This window comes from Phragmites australis, chromosome 6, assembly GCF_958298935.1.
Source record: "Phragmites australis chromosome 6, lpPhrAust1.1, whole genome shotgun sequence".
Classification (NCBI taxonomy): Eukaryota; Viridiplantae; Streptophyta; class Magnoliopsida; order Poales; family Poaceae; genus Phragmites; species Phragmites australis.
The window spans coordinates 22356094-22372133 of NC_084926.1; the positions used below are offsets into that span (position 1 = coordinate 22356094).

The 16040-nt window shown below is 42.6% G+C and overlaps 1 protein-coding gene across 2 annotated transcripts; it reads right to left on the bottom strand.

Moving 5' to 3' along the window:
• Nucleotides 1-213: 213 nt before the first annotated feature.
• Nucleotides 214-4321, bottom strand: LOC133922125 (heat stress transcription factor A-5). Of its 2 annotated transcripts, none has more exons than XM_062367312.1 (2): nt 3953-4321; nt 214-1674 (listed from the first exon to the last, which is right to left on the bottom strand). In XM_062367312.1, exons 1-2 carry the CDS (start codon nt 4208-4210, stop codon nt 460-462), a joined length of 1473 nt encoding a protein of 490 aa, XP_062223296.1. In that variant the 5' UTR covers nt 4211-4321; the 3' UTR covers nt 214-459. The 2 variants fall into 2 exon arrangements, with proteins under 2 accessions (XP_062223296.1, XP_062223297.1); XM_062367313.1 differs by lacking the exon at nt 3953-4321 and adding an exon at nt 1787-2797.
• Nucleotides 4322-16040: the final 11719 nt, after the last annotated feature.

Sequence of the window (16040 nt, forward strand, 5' to 3'; positions counted from 1 at the left end):
TAGACATGAGGACTCAGGACGTCCTGTTAAAAAGAGTTCCAATGCATGATCGCTACAAAATCATCTCTACATATCTGGTAGATTTTTGGTTTAAGAATTTATCTAGCAGAATAATGCACAAATCTCAATATATCCCATCATTAGAACAATTTATCTGTTAGGGTCCAATTTTATCGACGCACTTTGTTTAGACTATTCAATGTTGGTCCAACGTCAAGAAACCATATCAAGCATAATATAATAACAAATCTGAACATAATGCACAAACCATGTTCGTGATCTAACCAGTACTGATCTTAGCAAATATGTACACCCCTGTGATGTTTGTTGTTCACAATCATACACCATTCATTCACGTCATGCTTATGCTTAAGCGTAACCGCAGGTTGCTGATTCTAGCATCTTACACTTGGCGTCTTTCTGTAGCGCTTTGAGAAACGGCAATGCTATTTGCTAACGTCAGAGTTTCAACTGTTGCATATCTGTTCTATCATTCCTTGTGTCCTGGTATGCCTGCCTGTTGTTGTCTTCCATCTGCTCCCTGGAAGGATCCCTCCTCATGGTGGAGCTTGCTTCTTCGGTTTCGGAACAGCCCGGCCTCTCAGTCAGGAACTGCTCCCAGAACTTGTCGTTCACTACAGCAGGCGGAGCTGCAGGAACCTCAGTGGTGGCTTGGGCATCCCCTTGTGGCGTCGTTGCACCCGCTGCAGTGCCACCACCATCTGATGCCCATTTATGGCTATCATCGTGGTGTCTGCCGAATCTGTCATCCTTTTCCATTGTTGCTGCGGATGCCTTCGGTGGGTTCTCTCTCCCCCGATCGTGGTCTATAGAGCTCCCATTTGCATTAGAGATTGGGCTTCTCTCAACATCCATTGAGCACGACGCAAGAGTGAGACTAAGATGGCATGGTAAGAGCCCTCCATCAATCACGGCTGGTGTGAAGCAAGCACTCTTCGAGGGGCAGATGGATGTCCCGGTATCAGAGAGTTCCATAATTTGTGGCACCAGAGGAAGGCATTCCATGCCGATTCTATCACAATCTGGTTGCTTGCCATGAGGGCTCCCATTATCTTCATGCGAGCTTTGAGTACTGAGAGTGACGAGATTGCTCTCAGTCATTGCAGGACAAAGCCCCAACTTAAGCTTATCAGAGAAGTGCTGATTCAAAAGGTTGCCCATCTCTTGCTTGGAAGTGCTGCTGTGGTCATCATAAAAGCTAGTTGTTTCGGTGGCCTCAGTGCCATAATCCAACCCAGGTAGCCTTCTCTTCTTGTGAAATCCATCTGCGAAGATTGGGGACACCTCTGCCATCTTAACAAGCTTATTGACAAAATGAGGGTTCTTGCTAGCCTGCTGCAAGAAGCTAAGCATCTTGACCTGTCGTTGCTCCATGTCGAGGACTCGCCGCTCAAGATCATCAATCTGGATCATGGCCCCCGACTGCTGCTGATTGAACTTCCAGAGGTCAGCCTGGAGGGTGGCTTTCTCTCGTGAAAGCCGGTCAATCTCATCCTCAAATAATGCACGCTCATTGTCAGGCAGAGCACCTGGCTGCTGGCTGTGGCTGTGGATAGGCTTTCGCCTGTAGATATTCTTCAGCAGGTGCTTCTGTCCCTTGACAAAGTACTCATTAGCGAATTCCCAGCGCTCTGGGTCTATTTTGCGAAAACCCTGCAACATCGATATTTTTAACGGATCCTCATTAGTTTAAGGAATTAATTAGATATTTCACTTCACGGGATCTAATAAAACACTCAAAGCAACGTTTTGAGACAAATCCTACCATTAAAAGTCAACAAAACTCCCACTGCAACCACTACGTCCAAGCATCCCACAATGGCATGACACTAAAGTAATTGAAGTTTTACAGGATGGCAGAAAACACACACAAAAAGAGTTAAAGATCAAGAATACTGTATCCTAAGATAAATGTTTAAATACTCCTATTACCTCACTCAAAAGAGAAAAGGGTCTATTTTTTTATTATTTGGTAAAGACCATCCTTCTGTTTCAAACTTAGAGAGGCAATTCCAATAGACCAGGAAATGCAACTACACATGAGGTACCAAATCCTGTTGGTAACCACAGGGAACTGGAATCCTGGAGGGTACTGGGAGCAGAAAATACTGATGGGAGTATGCCCTGTTTTTTGATTTTGAACTCTATTTGCTATTAGATGTTGTTGGAAAGTGAAAATTGTTTAAGTTTCGAAAGAACAATGAGGGGAAAACTGAACATGACTGGAACTGGACCGGTAACCAGCTGCTCCCAGTTCCTTGCCAATGTCAGATAAATTGTTGAAAAGCTACTTTTAAAAATCCTAAGTAGAGGTGGATAAAATTTTCCTATATCCTCAAAGGGCCCCACAAGAACCAAGCGAAACTACTTACACTTGGAGATCACATAGAAGTGCGCACCACTAAAACAATAAAAAATTAATAAAAATTTGGAACCCCCTGCACTGAAATGATATCCAGATCCCACAATGACTGTACTTACTTGATGTAACATCAATTAGAAAGGGAAAAATGTTAAACTTGGTTGAGACTACTGAACAGATCTATGGATCTTGTTGCATCAAGGTAAGACCTCCATACTATACATAAAGACCGTAAAAGAAAAAAAAATAGATCTCAAACACTAGCAAATACAACTCAGATAGTAGTCCATCTATTTTCAAGAGAACTTCATGACTTCAATATCTAAGATCACTCATACCACAAATTTGTGGGTATCTCCTTGAGAAACTAGTTTCAACAAGTTTCCTAGCTAGCCAGGGTTCGGTACTCCCCTATCTTAAATTTAAAAAATGCCCAGGAGGAGTCTCTCCTCGTGGTCCAAGAAAAAAACATGCTACAAATGCTCCCTCATTTGTACCAAACAATGAGAATGCTCCCTCATTCGGTACTCTCCTATCAGGACAACCTCCATTTTTCTAATACTACAAAAAAGATGATCTGTAAATGCAATGGACTGTCAAATCAAGAAACATCCACAACAGCACATCAAGACAAGATTGCACAACTACTTCATGGTGATCCTATCAGCAATATCTCCACCTGAACAGAAACTGTCAATATTGCTGTACATACAAGTGATTTGATAGTTCAGAAAAGCACGAAAATGCAAACATTTTTATGCAAGAACCTAAAAAATGAATTAAGCCTAAGTTTCAACCTCAATCTTCCCAAACACTTACACAATGAAAATTTACTAGTCAGACAAGATGTGCCAATATTTTTTTCACTATCATAACGAATTTGAACTAAGGTTTAAAGAAAAAATTAGATAAAATAAAGAAATGTGAATATTGAAGCTACAAATCAAGCTAAAACTCTGGTAACAAACACCAGTTACTCCATTGTGTCAACCCCGCTACTCGGAACTGTTCATATTGTAAGCCAAAACAAATCTCGGCACCAGCAAATTCAAGGTCATCCCAAACATCAGGATCGATCATGACACTAATTCCTCACCAATACAACCAAGAGAATCAAAAACCATTCCCAATGCTGCTTCCTGAACGCAACAGGATGTAATTCTACATTTGAATACCATCTTGAATTAATTTTCAGTTCCACGGCATCGAATCAAGTTCAATTTCCGGCACAAAATTCCAACCAATCAAACCATAAGAAACAGAAACCAACATCCAAAATCATCAAAGCTACTAACACTTCGCTAAAACAGCACAAACATTTTCGCACCTAGCCTCACCGACACTGAATGAAATGAACCCCTGAGTCCAAATCTTGACGCGGAATTCCCCAAATGGAACCGCAAGAACCCAGCTCAACTCCACCTAAGCAATCCCCTGCATCGGCGCAACCTCAACGCCCAAATTCCCACCACTCTAACCGCAAGAACGTGCCAAATCCCCCGACCAGAGCAGCGCATCAAGATTCTAAGGACAGGACAGGGGCAAAAAAGGGGAAGCGTTGTTACGCACGTAGGTGTTGAGCTGCCGGATGAAGCTGGAGAAGTTGCTGTGCTTGAAGTAGGTGGGCAGCAGCCGCCCCGCGAACTCGGGCGAGTTCCAGACCACGAAGCTCGCGTCGGAGGCGTCGCTCCACGACACCACCGCGTCCGTCGACGGGTCGTCCACCATCTCGTACGTCTTCAACAGGAACGGTGCCGGCCCGCCGCCGCCGCCGCCGCCTCCTCCTGCTGCGCCGGCCCCGCGGGTCCCCGCAGCGGCGATCTCCATGCGAGCGATGCGACGGTGGTGGGTGGTTTGGCCCGACGCGCGAGCTCGCCGAGGGGAGGAGTTTGGTGGGAGCGTTCTTGGTCGTTGTGGGTGGGGTGGGGTTTGGTAACTTTGGTTTGATTTCTCGTTGTCCCTTTTCTTTTCTTTTTTTAGCGTATTTTTTTGTGAGTTTAGGATATCCTAGGATGAGAATGAACACATTTTACCCACGTGCACGTGGGAAAAAATCTAATAGGCTTGAAATGCATTTTTTATTTATGAGTATAGATGTGGATTTAAAGTTAAACCTAACATGTATAGAGAGATAACGTTGCAATTTATGTATCATCATGTCGATCTTCGCTCTTTTACATTTTTTTTGGTTGTTAGATGAAACTCTGGTACACAACTAGGTGTATCATATATGCTATTGTACGTTAGTTCGATGTATTTATTATGATTATTATGGAATGCTCATGATATGACTCTATGGTTCGAATATAATTACAAAATAGAAACATGTTACATGAAATATATTATGACACTAAAAATAACATAGTAGCAAGAAGAAAGTAGAATTACCCTAACATTAACATAGTACTATAATACCGACAATAATATAACAAAAAAAACTAACAATAACATAGTAGCCTATAAGTTACGTCCCCTCTTGAGGACTACCACTAGTCGTATCCGCCCTTGGGACCCTACGTCTCTGTGCTCTCACCTGGTGACCTGAGTATGTAAGCAGTTCCGATGGAACAATCTCCCGCTCAAGCCATCCAGTGGCGGGTGGAGTGGTATAGTCGTCCTAAGAAAGTTGTGTCCCCATAAGTGGCGTGCCAGGTAGCTGCAACGTACCGAGCTCGTCTGTCACGTCCCAAATCCGTAATCGCATAATTAAGTATAATCCTGCTTCTTAAGTATTGTGCTTAATTTTGTGTAATTTCATTTTGAACGCTGGAGCACTTCGTTTTGAGTCAAATGAATGAGAGAAAGAAAAATCAAAAGAGAAAAGAATAGAGTTCACAGTTAAAACATACTTATTTATCTAGTATGTGGGCCCCACCGGAGTGGGCCAACCACTCTTTTCTTCTCTCCACTTGGGCAGCAGCCCACTCCCTCTCTCTCCCTTCCTCACCCGTGCTCCTCTCTTTCCAACCAGCCAAGGCAGCAACAGTCCCTCTCTCTCTCTCCTAAGCACTCTCTCATTCTACCCTAAAATCCCACCTCAAGAGAAGGAATCAAGGTATGCATATGGTATTCACACGTTCCCTAGCTCATGAGCTTTCCATCCATCCAATTCATTTTCATTTTTTCAAAGAATTCGAGCCAATTTTGATGTCTTTTGGTGTTCTTTGTTGAAGAACGAGGAGCACCAGCATTCTATCTTTTCCCCAAGAGTTTTCCTCTGTTTCCTTTGTCATCTGGTGAACATCAACCTCGGAAAGGATCCTTGGATAAGTTCCCTAGGTATCTATGGCAAGAATTCACAGTTTGGATGGTTGGATTTTGAATTTTGAGCTAGGGTTGTGAAGTATGAACTCTATAACACCCACCAGCGGCAACTCCCTCATACCTTTCATCACCCAGTTGTAAACCTCTGTTAAATTTGTAGTCATAATATCATACATAGCCTTATTTGCATTGTAGAGAAAAGCATACTTCTCCTTTGGCTCATTCTCAATCCACTCGTTAAATGACCTAGTAGATGACCAAGTCCTACACATTATGCCAGCTTCATTGTCTGTTAGCAGGGGCTCAAGACATACTGGTTCATCCTCCGGTTCCCTCACGGGCCTCCGTGCATGCTCCTGTGTTTGCTTCTTCGTTAACTCATCTAGTGTCTTACAAAAAGTATCAAACTTTTACTGCTAGTTCTGACTGTACAGCCTCTTGAATATGTTTATGAGCTTCTTGTTCTTGAATTGGCGAAACAAGTTTGTACCCAAATGCCTCATGCACCACTTACTATGCAGATCTAGCCATACAGGTCCCATCATGCCATCATCCGTTCCATTATGTAGATCCTGAATAGCCTTAAGCATCCCTGCATGTCAGTCATGTATAAGGCACAAGTTCGGTTGAGCACCCACAATTATCATCCTGACACGGTACATGAACCAATACCAACTACATGTGTTCTCACTCTCCACAAATAGAAAGGCCAACGGTAGCACTTGGTTGTTCCCATCAACTCCAATAGTAGTCTAGATTTGTCCCTTTACATGCCGGTAAGGAAAGTGCCATTGATGCAGAGGATACACCGATAGTGCTTGGAAGCTTTGATACATAGTCCTAATGCAAAGAAGCATCGCTTCAGGACATACTTGTCAGGTTTGGACAACAATGCATACTTATCAATGTCGTAATACGTCTCCGACTTCCTTTGAGCAATAGTCTGCAGCAAGGGTACAAGATTGTCATATGACGCTTTGTAGGTCTCAAACCTCATCTCAATTTCCTTCCTCTTCGCCCTCCATGTCTAGTTGTAGCTAATATTGTATTTGTACTCCTTCTCAATTGCCCTGATTATGAACTCTAGTTCATAGTTTAGGTTGTTCACAACCTAGGCATACATCACATTAGTGACAAAGACTGAGGTGATGTTCCTGTGGCTGAGCTCAAATTTGTCGATCATGAAAGTGTAGTCCACCACAATTGACACCTCCCAATACTCAACCCACTTCTCCTTGAAGTTGTGCACCCACCAAAAAGTTGTTAAAGTTGGGATTGCTCCAGTCTGCGGGAATAGGAACATCATCCTCATTATCTAACATGTTATACTCAGAAGATTCATTAGCCTCAAGATCATCCCACTCCATCTGTTCAATTAGAGAATGAATTTGTTCCCCCTCATATGCCTCACCGTCGGTTCAGTCAAATAATCCAATGAATGTGCAGCATCTAGATCGACATCTTCATTACCCTCATCCTCATCATACTCTTCCTCATCACGCACCTCCTCCGCGTACCCCCCACCATGCATCTCCTCAAGTGCCTCCTTATTCTTCCATTGCACAAGTAACACAGGTGGCCAACCTCTTTGCACAACATCTTGTAGGTACATTCTCTAGACTTGATCTTCCCTGAGTGGGTACACCTCCTAGTACACATCATCTCTCTTAGTACACTCCTCTGCATAAGTCTAGATATACCCTTTACCATTGACTCAAATACAGATAATACTACCCCTTTCAAAACATATAATATTTAACTATCTCCAAAAAAATCCTAAACTGCCACTTATCCAACATACCCACCAACCGTCGATAAAAACATCCTAACATTATTGCAATAAAACATAAAAAATATGTAAAACTACATCTACAATAATGCAACATTCATAAAAAACAGAGCCCAACAATTAATCTTCATTGCAACAAATTATCCCTAGGTCGTTACATCAAACACCTCTAAATCCTATATTTACTACCTCAACTATGCCTACATTATATCTAAATCCTACATCTCATACCTAATATATATCTAAATACTACACCAAATTGCTAAAATATTTATACAAATATGTTTTATTTGCTAAACTATGTCTAACCCTAATTCTAAACCAAGATCTACATTCTAACGTATGTCTAGCGGCTATCCTACCGGGTTTGTAAAAAAAATCCTAGATCTAATATCTAACCTATGTCAAAACGTAGCACTAGGGGTGTCGACTATTGGTAAACTGTCGATCAAACAAACATGTTAAAAAATTAAGGGATACTTTGAGTAGACAAATCACAAGGAGAACAAACATGGATTTTATATAAGTTCGTGGCTCCCTGATGATAATAACCCTACGTCATGTTTGTATTGTATGGATCTGATCCTATTACAAAGGGAGTGTAGCTAGCCTAGATGAATCTAAACCTAGTCGGTGACTTTGTCTGTAGCTTCTATTGGCTTGTCTTGCTTGTATTGCTATTGTCCAACTTGTCCTCCACTGGGCCCCTTGGCTCTATATCTATATCGAGTGTTGTACATCCTCTGGAATCCTCCTTCCTGTTCTTGGAAATAAACCTTTCTAGTTACGGATCACCTTGGGCATCTACGAATAGTTTTCTTTCTTCCAAGGATACCCATCTCAAAAATAAAGATATGCCTGAGAATTATGGGAAACCTTGGGATACCTGGATATGGTAACTATCTATCATCCATCTCCTAGCCCCCCATCAGTACATGAAATGAGGATTCGACAATTCAAATACATAGCTAGCAAAGATAAGTGTTTTGTCTAACCGTGCCATCGAGTATACTCGGATTTCGGATTAGGATGAAGCATCTAACCAGATTTATTGGGATCTCAGATCACATACTTAGGATTGCAAACGCCTTCGATTTCTCTAGAGAGTACCAGATTTTTTGTCCCACCCAGATAGGTTTTCTAGTTGGCCCAAAAAATTATCTCGTCCTTGCTAAGTACAAGGGAAATAGGATTCATCACTGGCTAGGCTCGAAAGTTTGAACTGTGGCAATAGAAAGTTTGTGTGATGGTGAAAAAGAATCTCTATCACGAATGCGAAGGGATCATCGTTATATCCTTTTGACTGCCCTCATGCACTGGAAAAACCCAACAGGTAATTGACTACACCAAAGTCTGCCTCTTTGTCTATGTTGGTCAGCTAAAAAGATGTAGTCTTGATGATCAAGCATCGCTTGGATGCTTGTGACTCATAATGCAGCTTCGCCCAGAGTTAATGTTTTAGAGATGGAGAGTTAAGTTTCTCGACCTGTTTGGCCTATATAAACCCACAGGTGCTAGAGTCCAGGCTACACAAAATCGGATCTCGATCATGGATCCTCCTCCTTCGCCTGAATACTCTCCTTCTTTTCCTGACTATTCCCATCCTCTCCCAAGTATTCTTCACTTAACCCACTATCATCTCCAACCGAATTTGATTCAGTGGTGGAGGTTGTTGATGTCTCCTCTGATGAGGAGGCTGAAGGGAGGATGGTGACTCGCGGTGTCCCTGTTAAATATGACAAGACCCCGGTTAATATGAACAAGGGTTCCCGATCTTCCGAAAGGTTCTGGTAACTCTCGATTTGGTGGAAACGAGACACAAGTCGATCCGGCTTCCGAACAACACGATCCGAAACCCCGCAATTGCAGCACCACGTCTCCTCTGGTTATCAACCGGTGTTGCACGGTTGACCTCGCCAAGAAGGCTAAAATCCTTGCCTGCGAATCGAAGAACACAAGCAAGAACAAGGAAGAATGCAACCAAATTGCAGATGAATGATTAATCTCACGAGTTGGGGTCTCACAAACTGACGAAACGGCGAAACTGTTCTTGACAGAATAATCTAAGCAAAACTCAACCCTAATTAGGGCGGAGGCTACTGTATATAAAGGATTAGGGTCGGCCAAGGACCCCTGGACGCGTCCCTAATGAACTCCAATACGATACATGGCCCAACGGACCAAAAACGGTGACGCAGCACCGGGACAGATTCTGGACGCTGACTTGTTTCGACGTTTCCCGTTGACTCAGAAGGAATTTGGACCTCAAACCAACGTCATTGGTTTCCTTATGAAATTATCTTTCCAACCATATGTGAATCGTCGAAAACGGAGTCCGGATGCGTCCTGGGCGTCCGTTTTACTGCTCGCTGGTCCTGGAGGTCGAGGCTGATTCGGACTCGAGTTGGACTGGACCTCCTGCTGTTGTTGGACGTCCTAGCTGCTCCTCCACGCCTTCAAGCCTTCCTCTATGTGTCTCCTTGTCCTCTCCATGATTTCTAAGCAACACATAATCATTAGGTACTAATCTATTCTCAAAATTATATAAAGAGTTACTTAGGAACGAGCTCACCTCTAAATTTAATTGTCGTGCGCGAGCCCTTGTGATTGGACCTTGAAAGTTCAATGGAGGATCATTGTATGTATCCGAGGGAGTGATGTCCTCATCATCCTCCCCCTCTTGAATTGGAGTCGTCCTCGACTCAAGCTCATCATCGGCTCCCAAGTAAGGTTTCAAATCTGCAATGTTAAAAGAAGGACTAACCTCGAACTCTGGTGGCAACTCAAGTTTATATGCATTATCATTTATTTTATCAATTATCTTATAAGGACCAGCAGCTCTTGGCATTAATTTAGACTTACGCAGCTCTGGGAACCTATCTTTTCTTAAATGTAACCACACTAAATCACCCGATTCAAGTTTGACTTCTTTCCTACCTTCACTACCAGCAATTCTATACTTTTCATTCATCTTTTCGATATTTATTTTAGTTGTTTCATGCAACTTATGAATAAAATCAGCACGTGCACTAGCATCACTATGTGTTCTTTCAGTGGTAGGTAAAGGCAAAAGATCAATAAGAGCGCGAGGGGTAAAACCATACACTACCTGAAAAGGACTTACCTTGGTGGTAGAATGTGTTGCCCGATTATAAGCAAACTCCACGTGGGGCAAACATTCTTCCCACATCTTCAAATTTTTCTTCAAAATAGCTCTCAACATGGTACCCAAAGTGCGGTTCACTACCTCCGTTTGGCCATCAGTTTGTGGGTGGCAAGTAGTAGAAAACAATAGTTTTGTACCCAACTTATTCCATAGAGTGCGCCAAAAGTGACTCAAAAATTTAGCGTCGCGATCTGAAACAATAGTAGAAGGCATACCATGCAAGCGAACAATCTCTTTGAAAAAGAGGTCAGCAATATAAACGGCATCATCACTTTTATGACAAGGTATAAAATGTGCCATCTTAGAAAAACGATCCACAACAACAAAAATGCTATCCCTCCCCCTCTTAGTCCTAGGCAATCCCAAAACAAAGTCCATCGAAATATCTGCCCAAGGAATAGAAGGAACAGGAAGAGGCATATACAAACCATGTGGATTCAAGCGAGACTTAGCCTTTTGACATGTGGTACAGCGTGCCATGAACCGCTCAACATCTCTCCTCATCTTTGGCCAAAAGAAATGTGTGGCCAACATATCCTCCGTCTTCTTAGCACCAAAATGTCCCATCAATCCTCCTCCATGTGCTTCCTGCAACAACAAAAGACGAACGGAACCAACTGGAATGCATAGACGGTTAGCTCTAAACACAAATCCATCATTGATAACAAACTTGTTCCACGTACGTCCCTCTTTACAGTTCAGCAATACATCTTTAAAATCAGGATCAAGCACATATTGTTCTTTTATTGAGTCAAGTCCAAAAATTCTATAATCAAGTTGGGACAACAAAGCATATCGTCTAGACAAAGCATCAGCAATTATATTATCCTTCCCTTTCTTGTGTTTGATAACATAAGGAAAAGATTCAATAAATTCAACCCACTTAGCATGTCTACGATTCAGATTATGTTGAGAACGAAGATACTTAAGCGATTCATGATCTGAATGTATAACAAATTCTTTAGGCCACAAATAATGACGCCACGTCTCTAAAGAACGTACAAGTGCATACAATTCCTTATCATACGTAGAGTAATTAAGAACAGGGCCATGCAATTTTTCGCTAAAGTATGCAACGGGCTTACCTTCTTGCATCAAAACACCTCCAATGCCAACTCCACTAGCATCACATTCTAGCTCAAAGGTCTTACCAAAATTTGGAAGTTGCAGCAATGGCGCGTGCGTAAGCTTGTCCTTCAAAGTGTCAAAGGACTCCTCTTGTGCCTTACCCCAATGGAACACCACACCTTTCTTTGTCAACTCGTGTAAGGGGGCAGCAATGGCGCTGAAATCCTTCACGAAACGACGATAAAAACCTGCAAGTCCAAGAAAACTTCTCACCTGTTTGATGGTTTGGGGCACCGGCCAACTCTTTATGGCTTCAATTTTCATCTCATCCACCTCAATTCCCTGTGGAGTAATAACATAGCCAAGAAAAGAGACTCGATCCGTGCAAAAGATGCACTTCTCAAGGTTACCAAATAAACGTGCATCACGTAAAGCATTAAAAACAGCACGTAAGTGATCCATATGTTCATCCAAAGACTTGCTATAAATCAATATATCATCAAACTAAACCACCACAAATCGTCCAATAAAAGCTCTTAAAACCTCATTCATCAAACGCATGAAAGTGCTAGGTGCATTAGTTAAACCAAAAGGCATTACTAACCACTCATATAATCCGAATTTAGTTTTGAAAGCTGTTTTCCATTCATCTCCAAGTTTCATTCGAATTTAGTTTTGAAAGTTGTGTGGCTCTGATACCACTTAATATGAACAAGGGTTCCCGATCTTCCGAAAGGTTCTGGTAACTCTCGATTTGGTGAAAACGAGACACAAGTCGATCCTTGTAAAAATTACAGAGCCACACAATTCATCAAGCATATCATCAAGTCTAGGAATAGGATGGCGATATCGAATAGTAATGTTATTGATGGCTCTACAATCAACACACATACGTCAAGTACCATCTTTCTTAGGAACCAAAATCACAGGAACAGCACAAGGACTAAGGCTCTCACGTACATACCCGCGGTCCAAAAGCTCTTGGACTTGCCGTTGAATTTCCTTAGTCTCCTCGGGATTGGCTCGATACGCAGCACGATTTGGCAATGTTGCTCCCGGGATCAAATCGATTTGATGCTCTATCCCTCTCATAGGTGGCAGTCCCGGGGGTATCTCAGCTGGAAAAACATCCTCATACTCCTGCAAAAGGTTAGTGGCAGCAGGAGGTATCGAACTAATAACATCATCAAGCGAATACAAAACTCGTTTGCAAACCAAGGTGTAGCAAATATCATTATTAGAAATTTCAGCAAGGTCACTTTTTAGTGCAAGCATAACACCACCCTTCAATTTTATGCCCTCTACCTTAGAACTAGGTGCAGACTTATCCTTTTTAGGTGGGTAAAGAGAATTAGCAACTTGCTGATTTTCAGATTTAGTATCACGCAAATTAGCAGCTCGTTCTTTATCAGCTTGTACAATTTCAGCAGGGGTCATAGGAACCAAAGTAATTTTCTTTCCTTTATGCATAAAAGTATATGTATTACTTCTACCATGGTGTATAGCATCATTATCAAATTCCCAAGGTCGACCCAATAAAAGTGAGCAAGCTTCCATAGGTACCACATCACAGTCAACATAATCAGCATAGGAACCAATGGAAAAAGAAACTCTGCAAGTTTGTGTTACCTTAGCTTTTCTAGCATCACTAAACCACTGAAGGTTATATGGATGGGGGTGTTGGCGTGTGGTCAAGCCAAGCTTCTTGACCAAATCTGAACTCACCAAATTATTACAACTACCTCCATCGATGATGACACGTGCTCGCCGATTTTGGATGACGAAGAAAATCTGGAACAAGTTATGGCGTTGCAGCTTCTCTGGTTGTTGTACCTTTGTGCTGAGCGCCCGCTGCACAATGATGCTCCTATAGGTCGCTGTGTCATCACTGCCCAAGATTTTGTTGCTCTCCTCAACAACTGGTTCTTCTTCTTCTTCTTCCTCAATGTCAGAGGCGCTGATGTACCCATCTTCCGTTGCAATGTATGCCCGCTGACTTGGGCAATCCTTCTGCACATGACCGAATCCATGGCAGCGACGGCACTGAATGCCAGAGGTGCGTCCCGTTGATGCAACAGAGGAAGCACTCTTGGAAGGTCCCTGCAAAACAAAATTTTTACCTGAGCCTGAAGGTCGTGTAGTGACCGGATTTGGTGCCGTAGCTGCTTGTTGCTTGCTCGCTGGTGAGGGAGCCCTATAAGTGGATGGTTTGGACAGCCCAAAGGATGGTCCTGTGCACGGCATGTATGTGGTGCTGGCCTTGTACTTGCCCTGCTGCTCACGCCCCTGCAACTCCTTCTCTGCAAGCATAGCAAACTGAAACAACTGGTTGACATTGTTAAATTCTTTATAATCAATAATATCCTGGATTTCACGTCTCAAACCCGAATAAAATCGACAAATAGAATCTTCGTTTCCCTCTACTATGCCACAACGCATCAAGCCCTTTTGAAGCTCACCATAATAATCCTGCACAGATTTATCTCCCTGTTCTAAGCGCATCAATTTCTTACGCAGGTCTCTATGATAAGATGGGGGAACAAATCTATCACGCATAGCAACCTTAAGCTCTTCCCATGTACGAGGTGTGGCACCATCTGCAGCTAAACCAGTCCACCAAATAATAGCAAAATCTTTAAACTCACTAGTGGCTTGTCTAACTCTATGTTGTTCAGGTACTTGGTGGGCACTAAATTTTTGCTCTACTGTCATCTCCCAATCAAGATATCCCTCAGCATCATAATGTCCCGAAAAAGAAGGTATAGTAAATTTAACCTTAGCATAAGGATCTTCAGGAGCTCGATTATACATACCTCGATGGTGGTGGTGATGTGGAACGCCACCCATACCTGTGGTGTTAGTGCGAAGACGACGCCGTAATCTGTTTTGCAATGTCGCCGCTGGATCAACATTAACATCGTCATCATACAACTCATCACCGGTGTTGCTTCCATTCACATCTTCGTTGTGCACAGGACGGTTTTCCAAAGCATTTACCCTGTCGGTGAGCTCGGATAACCGTTTGTCCACCCGCTCAACCGCGTTTGCGAGTTTCATCTCAATTATCGCTTCAGTGACAGCCTTGATGACTGTCTCCTTCATCTCCTTCTGAGCATTATCTACAACAGCTTGTAGCTGCTCTTGGCTGACACACTCCTTGAAGTCCTTTGGCGTTTTATCTCCTTCAACTGACATTGTGGAAAAAAAACACAACAACAAACAGTGAAGGTTATCCCTAATAATCGTACTACAAAGGTGGAGTGGTGCCTCTCAATCAAGATCAGCAAAGGTAGACACCTTACCAAGCTCTTACCAGGGTTCTTACCAGCAAAGCAAAGGATACCTGGAAGGCGTGCGAGCGATTGCAGGGATGCAAACCAGTGCTGTCCAGAAGAATCTGTGGAGCTTGAAAGGCACACAAAGAGAACAAATATGTATATGTGGAACACAAATCAGAAACAGATAGTAATGCTGAATTATAGTCCCAAGTACTTGTTCTAGTTGCTGGCCTAAAGTGTTGCAAGTACCAAGTATGTGTGATAAACAAGGTGGAGAAACAAGTATGATGGATAGCAAGAGCAACAGAAACAAAGAACTAAACAGCACACGCTAACACAGCTCACTTTGCCCTTCTCTATGTGCTCCTCTAGATATTGTTCCTCTTTTGCCCCTCTCTTTTTTCTATTTTTTTTGGGCTGTCGTTGTTTTTTTGAGAAAATTCGACTTTTTCTTTTTATTTTTTTGATATTTTTTTTTCACTTAGGAGCACACAAGAGGGAACCACAGAAAATTTGAGCTTAAACAAGTGAAAGACGTGGCCTATAGAATTTTCTGAAGTTCAGCCGGAAAATGAGAAAAATATTTGGAAATTGAAAACTCAAACTTCGGAGTCGAATTCGGGAATTCTGATTTCGCCGAACCCAACAAGGCGGGGACGAACGGATCCGAAACGCCGTTTCGATGCGAAAAACTCTGTGACTTTTCTGAAAACGGAGTTCGTACGCGAAAGTTATGCCCAATTTAAGAAACGACTCCGAATTAGAGGACAAAACGGGAAGAAAGTGGGGAAAATATGCGACGGAGGCTAGGGTTTGATGGAAACGGTGGGGAAAAACACACGAACTGGACTCTAACACGACCTAACCAGCAACAAGACCTCGACCAGGACACAAACTCAACACGACGAACTCTGAAACTGAAATATGCAAAAGCTTAAGGCGCGGAAGGTTTGTAGGACAGGAAAAAAAAACGATATGGCAGTGGACTATGGGACGAAGGCGAAAACACTCGAAACTAAGGGTAGATATGAACCTGACGGTATACCTGAAGCTCTGAATACCACTTAATATGAACAAGGGTTCCCGATCTTC

Coding starts and splice junctions, on each gene's coding strand:
- LOC133922125 (XM_062367312.1), bottom strand. CDS start 4,210: ATGGAGATCGCCGCTGCGGGGACCCGCGGGGCCGGCGCAGCAGGAGGA. Junction 1,675..3,952: donor TCCGGCAGCTCAACACCTAC/GTGCGTAACAAC, acceptor TCGATGTTGCAG/GGTTTTCGCAAAATAGACCC.